Source organism: Zeus faber (genome assembly GCF_960531495.2).
Source record: "Zeus faber genome assembly, chromosome: 7".
NCBI classification, from domain to species: Eukaryota; Metazoa; Chordata; class Actinopteri; order Zeiformes; family Zeidae; genus Zeus; species Zeus faber.
In genome coordinates this window covers 1,057,019-1,069,391 of record NC_137203.1, presented here as the reverse complement: position 1 = coordinate 1,069,391, position 12,373 = coordinate 1,057,019, and the positions used below count along the sequence as shown (strand labels likewise).

The 12,373-nt window shown below is 35.3% G+C and overlaps 1 protein-coding gene across 1 annotated transcript in view; it reads left to right on the top strand.

The window, feature by feature from the left end:
• slc18a1 (solute carrier family 18 member A1) overlaps positions 1–11,626 on the top strand; it is a gene marked incomplete at its 3' end in the record, with an annotated part of 21,385 nt that extends 9,759 nt beyond the window's left edge. The window contains exons 15-16 of the mRNA XM_080003737.1: positions 243–376; positions 11,543–11,626. Coding sequence (XP_079859863.1) covers positions 243–376; positions 11,543–11,626 — 218 coding nt within the window. The remainder of the gene's footprint in view (positions 1–242; positions 377–11,542) is intronic.
• Positions 11,627–12,373: the final 747 nt, after the last annotated feature.

The window sequence follows — 12,373 nt, the reverse complement described above, 5'->3', positions numbered from 1 at the left end:
CTGCCTGTCTCTTCATCTGTCTGTCTATTATCTCTGTTATCCCTTAAGTCTTAGTCTTGGATCCCTTCTTCTTCTGAATCTCTCTTCACTGTTATGACACTCCTCCCTACTCTCCTTCCTCCTCCCTACTCTCCTTCCTCCATTCATTCCTCCTCCCTACTCTCCTTCCTCCTTCCTTCCTCCTCTCTACCTGTTGGATGTCTTTCACAGATAATCAAGTTGTCTCTGTGCTGCTGTTCCAGGTCCGTCCACTGGTGGTGCTGTGGTGCAGGCTGTTGGTTTTCCCTCGCTGATGGTGTTTATTGGCATCATCAACATCCTGTACGCCCCGCTGTGCTTCCTGCTCCGCAACCCCCCCATCCGAGAGGAGAAGATGGTGAGACCCGCATCACTTCCTGTTTGCTTTTTACAAAGTGTTTGTTGCCATGGTATCGTTTGGCTGTCACAGAGCACACTCGGAGCTGCTCTCGGCCAATTGGATTTTCACCGTGTTTGAGTGGTTTGGTTTCAAAGTAGCTTCCTGTTGTGAGCCAATCAGAATCCACTTTGTCCAAAACAGCTCAAGGCATTCTGGGACATTTCCAAATTATAAACTAAAATAAATCAAATGAAATCCCAAGCAGTTTTAAAAGACACAAGACGAATTAAATGCTATCGCTTGGCTCCTGCCTAAATTGATTGTATTTTTTAGAGTTGTATTAAACGTAGTGTTGGAGTCATCACTTTTTATTTATTTTAACCTGTGCTGTCAGCATGCTGCACATACTACACAGTATTTGTTCTGTTGTATCCAGGACAGAGTGAGTTGCAAGTGGAGTTGAACTTGTCAAGCTGCAATGAAACTCTTCATTCATCTTTAATCATCAACAACTGCTGCAACAACTCTGTCCTGTGAGGAGCAGAGCACACAAGCAGCAGCAGCCCCTCTGTGGACAAGCAGCTATCAGGGTTAGGTCTATAAACAACTGATCACTACTCCAGGAGGGAGAATCACCACAGGTGAGACAAATAAACATAGAAACAAACAACATTTACACAAAAACATCAACAGAAGACGACAACATGTACATGGAAAACCATAAACATGGAAACATCAAACAACAACATGTACATGGAAAAACATAAACATAGCAACATCAAACTACAACATGTACAGGGAAAAACATAAACATAGAAACATCAAATGACAACATGTACATGGAAAAACATAAACATAGAAACATCAAACAACAACATGTACACGGAAAACCATAAACATGGAAACATCAAACGACAACATGTACATGGAAAAACATAAACATAGAAACATCAAACAACAACATGTACAGGGAAAAACATAAACATAGAAACATCAAACGACAACATGTACAGGGAAAAACATAAACATAGAAACATCAAACGACAACATGTACAGGGAAAAACATAAACATAGAAACATCAAATGACAACATGTACATGGAAAAACATAAACATAGAAACATCAAACAACAACATGTACACGGAAAACCATAAACATGGAAACATCAAACGACAACATGTACATGGAAAAACATAAACATAGAAACATCAAACAACAACATGTACACGGAAAACCATAAACATGGAAACATCAAACGACAACATGTACATGGAAAAACATAAACATAGAAACATCAAACGACAACATGTACAGGGAAAAACATAAACATAGAAACATCAAACGACAACATGTACATGGAAAAACATAAACATAGAAACATCAAACAACAACATGTACACGGAAAACCATAAACATGGAAACATCAAACGACAACATGTACATGGAAAAACATAAACATAGAAACATCAAACGACAACATGTACAGGGAAAAACATAAACATAGAAACATCAAACGACAACATGTACACGGAAAACCATAAACATGGAAACATCAAACGACAACATGTACACGGAAAAACATAAACATAGAAACATCAAACGACAACATGTACAGGGAAAAACATAAACATAGAAACATCCAACGACAACATGTACACGGAAAACCATAAACATGGAAACATCAAACGACAACATGTACATGGAAAAACATAAACATAGAAACATCAAACGACCACATGTACAGGGAAAAACATAAACATAGAAACATCAAACGACAACATGTACAGGGAAAAACATAAACATAGTAACATCAAATGACAACATGTACATGGAAAAACATAAACATAGAAACATCAAACGAGAACATGTACAGGGAAAAACATAAACATAGAAACATCAAATGACAACATGTACATGGAAAAACATAAACATAGAAACATCAAACGAGAACATGTACAGGGAAAAACATAAACATAGAAACATCAAATGACAACATGTACATGGAAAAACATAAACATAGAAACATCAAACGACAGCATGTACATGGAAAAACATAAACATAGAAACATCAAACGACAACATGTACATGGAAAAACATAAACATAGAAACATCAAACGACAACATGTACATGGAAAAACATAAACATAGTCTGTGGCAGTTTCAGTACCACACACCACCCAAGCAAGGAATCCAGGGCCCTCCTGCACAGAGGCACAGATGACGGGGGGTTGTTAACACCAGTTTATTGTAGTGAGTGGGCTAGCTCGAATGAGCCCAGGAGCAGAGTGAACATGTCATGACACAGGCTCCCATCCTGAATGAGTGTGGGGATGGGGGTTTTAACCTGTTGCTCGTTAGTAATTAGTAATTTCCCCCTGGGATTATTAAAGTATTTCTGATTCTGATTCTGATTCTGATGGTTAGACCAGCCAACTAGCAACAGGTATACAGCCACCCTGATACCGATCACCTAGAACAGGGGTCGGGAACCTATGGCTCGCAAGCCAATTATGGCTCTTTCCATGACAATATATGACTCGCAGACAATTTTGAGCTAAAATTTTTCATCACAATTAACAAGTAATAAATAATTATTCTGTGTCATTTTAAAGTACAACAGGTGAGACAAATTACAATTTTGAGCATTCCCAGCAATCACTCTGTAGGCCAGCATAAGAGACTTGAACTTGATGTGAGCGGCTACAGGTAACCAAGCGGCTACAGGTAACCAAGCGGCTACAGGTAACCAGTGGAGCTCGATGAGAAGCGGAGTGACATGTGCCCTCTTTGGCTGGTTGAACACCAGTCGCACCGCCGCATATTTCAATATGTGGCGTGCAGGCCACAATTATACATATCACTGAGGATTATTATAATAATTGTGGATAATAATTATAATAATTGTGGATGATAATTATAATAATTGTGGATAATAATGATCCTCGTGGGCGCAGGAGGAATGGCGTTCCACTGCTGGGCTGCTTACCAGCCCCTGTGCCATCCCCTCTGTATACAGAAAGATGAAGAAAACTCCCTGCCTCCAGTCAGGGCAATCAGCTCAACACAAGTGGACAGAAATGGAAAAAACTTCAATATGTATGTGACATATAATCTGAAGAGCAGCTGATTGTTAACACTTGGAAGGAGCTTCCCGTCACGTAGCACACAATGCAGCGTGGGAGTGTTGCCGTATGGAGCGTGCTTGGCTCTACATACGCATGTGAGCAGTCTTTGTGGCGTCTGAGAAACATGAAGAGCAACCTACGCTCACGTTGAACTGATGGAGCCTCAACGCAGCATGAAGCTCAACCTCACTACGTATGAAGCAGACGACAAGGCCACCAGCAAAACCAGGCAGCACCACAAGTCACATCCATGCTAAAAAGTATTTCATTTATTATTGGTTAGCTGCAAGAATAAAGAGAAATGTAGTATATATAGCGCTTTTTTAAGTACTCAAAGATATGTTATACGTTACAAATGTATGCCTTACTTAAAAAATGCATTAAGTTGCATTCACTGTTATTAAATATTAATGTTATTAAAGGTTCCTGACCCCTGACCTAGAAGCACATCAGGTGTGGCTGCTCACCCCACCATCCCCACACCACACATAGAAACAAACAACAACATGTACACGGAAAAACATCCAAATAACGCAAACAACAACATGTACACGGAAAAACATCCAAATAGCGCAAACAACATGTACACGGAAAAACATCAACATAACGCAAACAACAACATGTACACGGAAAAACATCAACATAACGCAAACAACAACATGTACATGCAAAAACATAAACATAACGCAAACAACAACATGCACATGCAAAAACATAAACATAGAAACAAACAACAACATGTACATGGAAAAACATCAACATAACGCAAACAACAACATGTACATGCAAAAACATCAACATAACGCAAACAACAACATGTACACGGAAAAACATAAATATAGGAACAAACAACAACATGTACACGGAAAAACATCAACATAACGCAAACAACAACATGTACATGCAAAAACATAAACATAGAAACAAACAACAACATGTACACGGAAAAACATCAACATAACGCAAACAACAACATGTACATGGAAAAACATCAACATAACGCAAACAACATGTACACGGAAAAACATCAACATAACGCAAACAACAACATGTACATGGAAAAACATAAACATAGAAACAAACAACAACATGTACATGGAAAAACATAAACATAGAAACAAAAATGTACATGGAAAAACATAAACATAGAAACAAATAACATGTACATGGAAAAAAAAACAACAACATGTACATGGAAAACCATAAACACAGAAACAAACAACAACATGTCCACGGAAAAACATCAATATAACACAAACAACATTTACATGGAAAAACATCAACATAGAAACAAACAACAACATGTACACGGAAAAGCATAAACATAGAAACAAACGTCAACATTTACACGGAAAAACATAAACATAGAAAAAAACAACATGTACACGAAAAACATAAACATAGAAACAAACAACAACATGTACACGGAAAAACAAACAAACAACAATATGTACATGGAAAAACATAAACATAGAAACAAACAACGACATGTACACGGAAAAACATGAACATAGAAATAAACAACAACATGTACATGGAAAAGCATCAACATAGAAACAAACAACAAAATGTACATGGAAAAACATCAACATAGAAACAAACAACAACATGTACATGAAAAACCATAAAAATAGAAACAAACAACAACATGTACATGGAAAAACATCAACATAACGCAAACAACAACATGTACACGGAAAAACATCAACATAACACATCAACATGTACACGGAAAGACATCAACATAACACAAACAACATGTACACGGAAAAACATAAACATAGAAACAAACAACATGTACACGGAAAAACATCAACATAACGCAAACAACAACATGTACACGGAAAAACATAAACATAGAAACAAACAACAACATGTACCCGGAAAAACGTCAACATAACGCAAACAACATGTACACGGAAAAACATAACCATAGAAACAAACAACATGTACATGGAAAAACATAAACATAGAAACAAATAACATGTACACGGAAAAAAAACAACAACAACATGTTCATGGAAATACATAAACATAGAAACAAATAACATGTACACGGAAAAACATAAACATAGAAATAAACAACAACATGAACACGGAAAAACATAAACATAGAAACAAACAACAACATGCACATGGAAAAACATAAACCTTGAAACAAATAACATTTACATGGAAAAACAAACAAGCAAACAACATGTACACGGAAAAACATAAACATAGAAACAAACAACAACATGTACACGGAAAAAAATCAACATGCGGAAACAACATGTACACAGAAAAACCTAACCATAGAAACAAACAACAACATGTACATGGAAAAACATAAACATAGAAACAAACAACAACATGTACACGGAAACACATAAACATAGAAACAAACAACAACATGTACACGGAAAAACATAAACATAGAAACAAACAACAACATGTACATGGAATAACATAAACATAGAAACAAACAACAACACGTACACGGAAAAACATCAACATAACGCAAACAACAACATGTACACAGAAAAACATAAACATAGAAACAAACAACAACATGTACACGGAAAAACATCAACATAACGCAAACAACAACATGTACACAGAAAAACATAAACATAGAAACAAACAACAACATGTACACAGAAAAACATAAACATAGAAACAAACAACAACATGTACACGGAAAAACATCAACATAACGCAAACAACATGTCCACGGAAAAACATAAACATAGAAACAAACAACATGTACATGGAAAAACATCGACATAGAAACAAACAACAACATGCACATGGGAAAACATCAACATAGAAACAAATAACATTTACATGGAAAAACAAACAAGCAAACAACATGTACATGGAAAAACATAAGCATAGAAACAAACAACAACATGTACATGGAAAAACATAAACATAGACACAAATAACATGTACACGGAAAAAAAACAACAACAACATGTTCATGGAAATACATAAACATAGAAACAAACAACATGTACACAGAAAAACATAAACATAGAAATAAACAACAACATGTACACGGAAAAACATAAACATAGAGACAAACAACAACATGTACACGGAAAAAAATCAATATGACGCAAACAACATGTACACAGAAAAACATAACCATAGAAACAAATAACAACATGTACATGGAAAAACATCAACATAGAAACGAACAAGAACATGTACACGGAAAAACATCAACATAACGCAAACAACAACATGTACACGGAATAACATAAACATAGAAAAAAACAACAACATGTACACGGAAAAACATAAACATAGAAACAAACAACAACATGTACATGGAAAAACATAAACATAGACACAAATAACATGTACACGGAAAAAAAACAACAACAGCATGTACATGGAAATACATAAACATAGAAACAAACAACATGTACACGGAAAAACATAAACATAGAAATAAACAACAACATGTACACGGAATAACATAAACATAGAAACAAACAACAACATGTACACGGAAAAAAATCAACATGACGCAAACAACATGTACACAGAAAAACATAACCATAGAAACAAACAACAACATGTACATGGAAAAACATAAACATAGAAACAAACAAGAACATGTACACGGAAAAACATCAACATAACGCAAACAACAACATGTACACGGAAAAAAATCAACATGACGCAAACAACATGTACACAGAAAAACATAACCATAGAAACAAACAAGAACATGTACACGGAAAAACATAAACAACAGCATGTACATGGAAATACATAAACATAGAAACAAACAACATGTACACAGAAAAACATAAACATAGAAACAAACAACAACATGTACATGGAAAAACATCAACATAGAAACAAACAACAACATGTACACGGAAAACCATCCAAATAACGCAAACAACATGTACACGGAATAACATAAAGATAGAAATAAACAACAACATGTACACGGAAAAACATAAACATAGAAACAAACAACGACATGTACACGGAATAACATAAACATAGAAACAAACAACAACATGTACACAGAAAAACATCAACATAACGCAAACAACAACATGTACACGGAATAACATAAACATAGAAACCAACAACATGTACATGGAAAAACATAAACATAGAAACAAATAACATGTACACGGAAAAAAAACAACAACAACATGTTCATGGAAATACATAAACATAGAAACAAATAACATGTACACGGAAAAACATAAACATAGAAATAAACAACAACATGAACACGGAAAAACATAAACATAGAAACAAACAACAACATGCACATGGAAAAACATAAACCTTGAAACAAATAACATTTACATGGAAAAACAAACAAGCAAACAACATGTACACGGAAAAACATAAACATAGAAACAAACAACAACATGTACACGGAAAAAAATCAACATGCGGAAACAACATGTACACAGAAAAACCTAACCATAGAAACAAACAACAACATGTACATGGAAAAACATAAACATAGAAACAAACAACAACATGTACACGGAAACACATAAACATAGAAACAAACAACAACATGTACACGGAAAAACATAAACATAGAAACAAACAACAACATGTACATGGAATAACATAAACATAGAAACAAACAACAACACGTACACGGAAAAACATCAACATAACGCAAACAACAACATGTACACAGAAAAACATAAACATAGAAACAAACAACAACATGTACACGGAAAAACATCAACATAACGCAAACAACATGTCCACGGAAAAACATAAACATAGAAACAAACAACATGTACATGGAAAAACATCGACATAGAAACAAACAACAACATGCACATGGGAAAACATCAACATAGAAACAAATAACATTTACATGGAAAAACAAACAAGCAAACAACATGTACATGGAAAAACATAAGCATAGAAACAAACAACAACATGTACATGGAAAAACATAAACATAGACACAAATAACATGTACACGGAAAAAAAACAACAACAACATGTTCATGGAAATACATAAACATAGAAACAAACAACATGTACACAGAAAAACATAAACATAGAAATAAACAACAACATGTACACGGAAAAACATAAACATAGAGACAAACAACAACATGTACACGGAAAAAAATCAATATGACGCAAACAACATGTACACAGAAAAACATAACCATAGAAACAAATAACAACATGTACATGGAAAAACATCAACATAGAAACGAACAAGAACATGTACACGGAAAAACATCAACATAACGCAAACAACAACATGTACACGGAATAACATAAACATAGAAAAAAACAACAACATGTACACGGAAAAACATAAACATAGAAACAAACAACAACATGTACATGGAAAAACATAAACATAGACACAAATAACATGTACACGGAAAAAAAACAACAACAGCATGTACATGGAAATACATAAACATAGAAACAAACAACATGTACACGGAAAAACATAAACATAGAAATAAACAACAACATGTACACGGAATAACATAAACATAGAAACAAACAACAACATGTACACGGAAAAAAATCAACATGACGCAAACAACATGTACACAGAAAAACATAACCATAGAAACAAACAACAACATGTACATGGAAAAACATAAACATAGAAACAAACAAGAACATGTACACGGAAAAACATCAACATAACGCAAACAACAACATGTACACGGAAAAAAATCAACATGACGCAAACAACATGTACACAGAAAAACATAACCATAGAAACAAACAAGAACATGTACACGGAAAAACATAAACAACAGCATGTACATGGAAATACATAAACATAGAAACAAACAACATGTACACAGAAAAACATAAACATAGAAACAAACAACAACATGTACATGGAAAAACATCAACATAGAAACAAACAACAACATGTACACGGAAAACCATCCAAATAACGCAAACAACATGTACACGGAATAACATAAAGATAGAAATAAACAACAACATGTACACGGAAAAACATAAACATAGAAACAAACAACGACATGTACACGGAATAACATAAACATAGAAACAAACAACAACATGTACACAGAAAAACATCAACATAACGCAAACAACAACATGTACACGGAATAACATAAACATAGAAACCAACAAACAACATGTACACGGAAAAACATAACCATAGAAACAAACAAGAACATGTACACGGAAAAACATAAACAACAGCATGTACATGGAAATACATAAACATAGAAACAAACAACATGTACACAGAAAAACATAAACATAGAAACAAACAACAACATGTACATGGAAAAACATCAACATAGAAACAAACAACAACATGTACACGGAAAACCATCCAAATAACGCAAACAACATGTACACGGAATAACATAAAGATAGAAATAAACAACAACATGTACACGGAAAAACATAAACATAGAAACAAACAACGACATGTACACGGAATAACATAAACATAGAAACAAACAACAACATGTACACAGAAAAACATCAACATAACGCAAACAACAACATGTACATGGAATAACATAAACATAGAAACCAACAAACAACACGTACACGGAAAAACATCAACATAACGCAAACAACAACATGTACACAGAAAAACATAAACATAGAAACAAACAACAACATATACACAGAATAACATAAACATAGAAACAAACAACAACATGTACACGGAAAAACATCAACATAACGCAAACATGTCCACAGAAAAACATAAACATAGAAACAAACAACATGTACACGGAAAAACATAACCATAGAAACAAACAACAACATGTACATGGAAAAACATCAACATAGAAACAAACAACAACATGTACACGGAAAACCATCCAAATAACGCAAACAACATGTACACGGAATAACATAAACATAGAAACAAACAACAACATGTACACGGAAAAACATCAACATACCGCAAACAACAACATGTACACGGAATAACATAAACATAGAAACAAACAACAACCTGTACACGGAAAAACATCAACATCACGCAAACAACATGTCCCCAGAAAAACATAAACATAGAAACAAACAACAACATGTACACGGAAAAACATAAACATAGAAACAAACAACAACATGTACATGGAAAAACATAAACATAGAAACAAACAACATGTACACGGAAAAACATCAACATAACACAAACAACAACATGTACACGGAAAAACATAAACATAGAAACAAACAACAACATGTACATGGATAAACATAAACATAGAAACAAATAACATGTACATGAAAAAACATAAACATAGAAACAAACCTCAACATGTACATGGAACAACATAAACATAACGCAAACAACAACATGTACACGGAAAAACATCCAAATAACGCAAACAACAACATGTACACGGAAAAACATAAACATAGAGACAAAAACCAACATGTACACAGAAAAACATCAACATCACGCAAACAACATGTACACGTAAAAACATAAACATAGAAACAAAAAACAACATGTACACGGAAAAACATCAACATAGAAACAAACAACAACATGTGGACAATGAGGGAGAAAAGGAGAAGGATGCAACCAGGAGGGTGCTGGGGTGGGGTGTGTGTGTGTGTGTGTAAGGTGTCCACCAATGAGTGTACAGGACTTGTCCCAGGTGGTTCTGGTGTATAAGGTATTATGTCGTGGTGCTTCCAAGCAGCCAAAATGGCCCTGAATCCACCCCTGAGTCCTGCAGCTGTACAGACCCCCATGACCGCAGGAAAGCCCCAAGCCCCAAGACGATGTCACCGTCCTGACGCTCCCTGGTGTCGCTCTTTTGTTTTGGTTCACGTGTTTGGGCGGAGCGATGCTTTGATGTCCTGTAGTTTGGGAAGAATCCAGTTTGTGCTTCAGACATCACCTTCCCCACATTCCTTCTCACACTGAGGCCCCGCTAGTTGTTGGGGTGGAGTCTGTCTCCATCTTGGATCAGGGTGTGATGAGCCATGGCTCCGGATATGAGGGAAGTGTCCAGCACTCAGAGTTAGGATGAGGACTTTTACTCTTCTGCTGTTATTTACTCCCTCTCTCTTCCTCAGTGTATCCTGCAGCAGGAGCATCTGAAGAGCTACACCCGGGAGGAGAGTCCAGACCTTCATCTGAGTGAAGACGAGTTACCATGATGCCACACACACACACACACACACACACACACACACACGAGAACTTCCATTCCATTAGTCACCATAGCAACAGGGACATGAAAGTGTTTACAGCATTATGCATGACCATCCTCCTGTTCATTATGGGATGACAGTCCAGCAACACGTGAGCATGTTCCAATCCAAATCCTTGATCATTTACATTACATTACATTACATTTCATTGATCAGACGCTTTTATCCAAAGCCACTTACAATTGTTCAAACAGCGACGGACGCAGCCATCAGGAGCAATGAGGGGTTAAGTGTCTTGCTCAAGGACACTACAGCATGCTAGCAGGAGGAGCCTGGGATCCAACCAGCAACCTTTACATCACTAGACCACAAGCTCTACCGCCTGAGCTACCATCCCCACATCATCCACTGTCCATCCTGTGTGTAATGCATTCTCAGTATTTCATCAATACCTTGTCAATAGCTGAACACATTATCAATACTGCGTTGATACCTGAGAAGATCAACAGGCAGAAAAGTGAATAAACACATGTTTGTTTAGATGTTATGTTCTCAAATGTGAAACTCATCGTGTTTACATGTGAACTTTAGTCAATTAAAGATCATCAGGTAATTGTTATTATGATTATCATGATTATTATTATTATTATTATTATTAACAATAATATTATTAGTACTAAAAATATTATCATTATTATTATTATTATTATTATTATTACTAATAATAGTAATATGTTTCGCATTGGTGGCCCA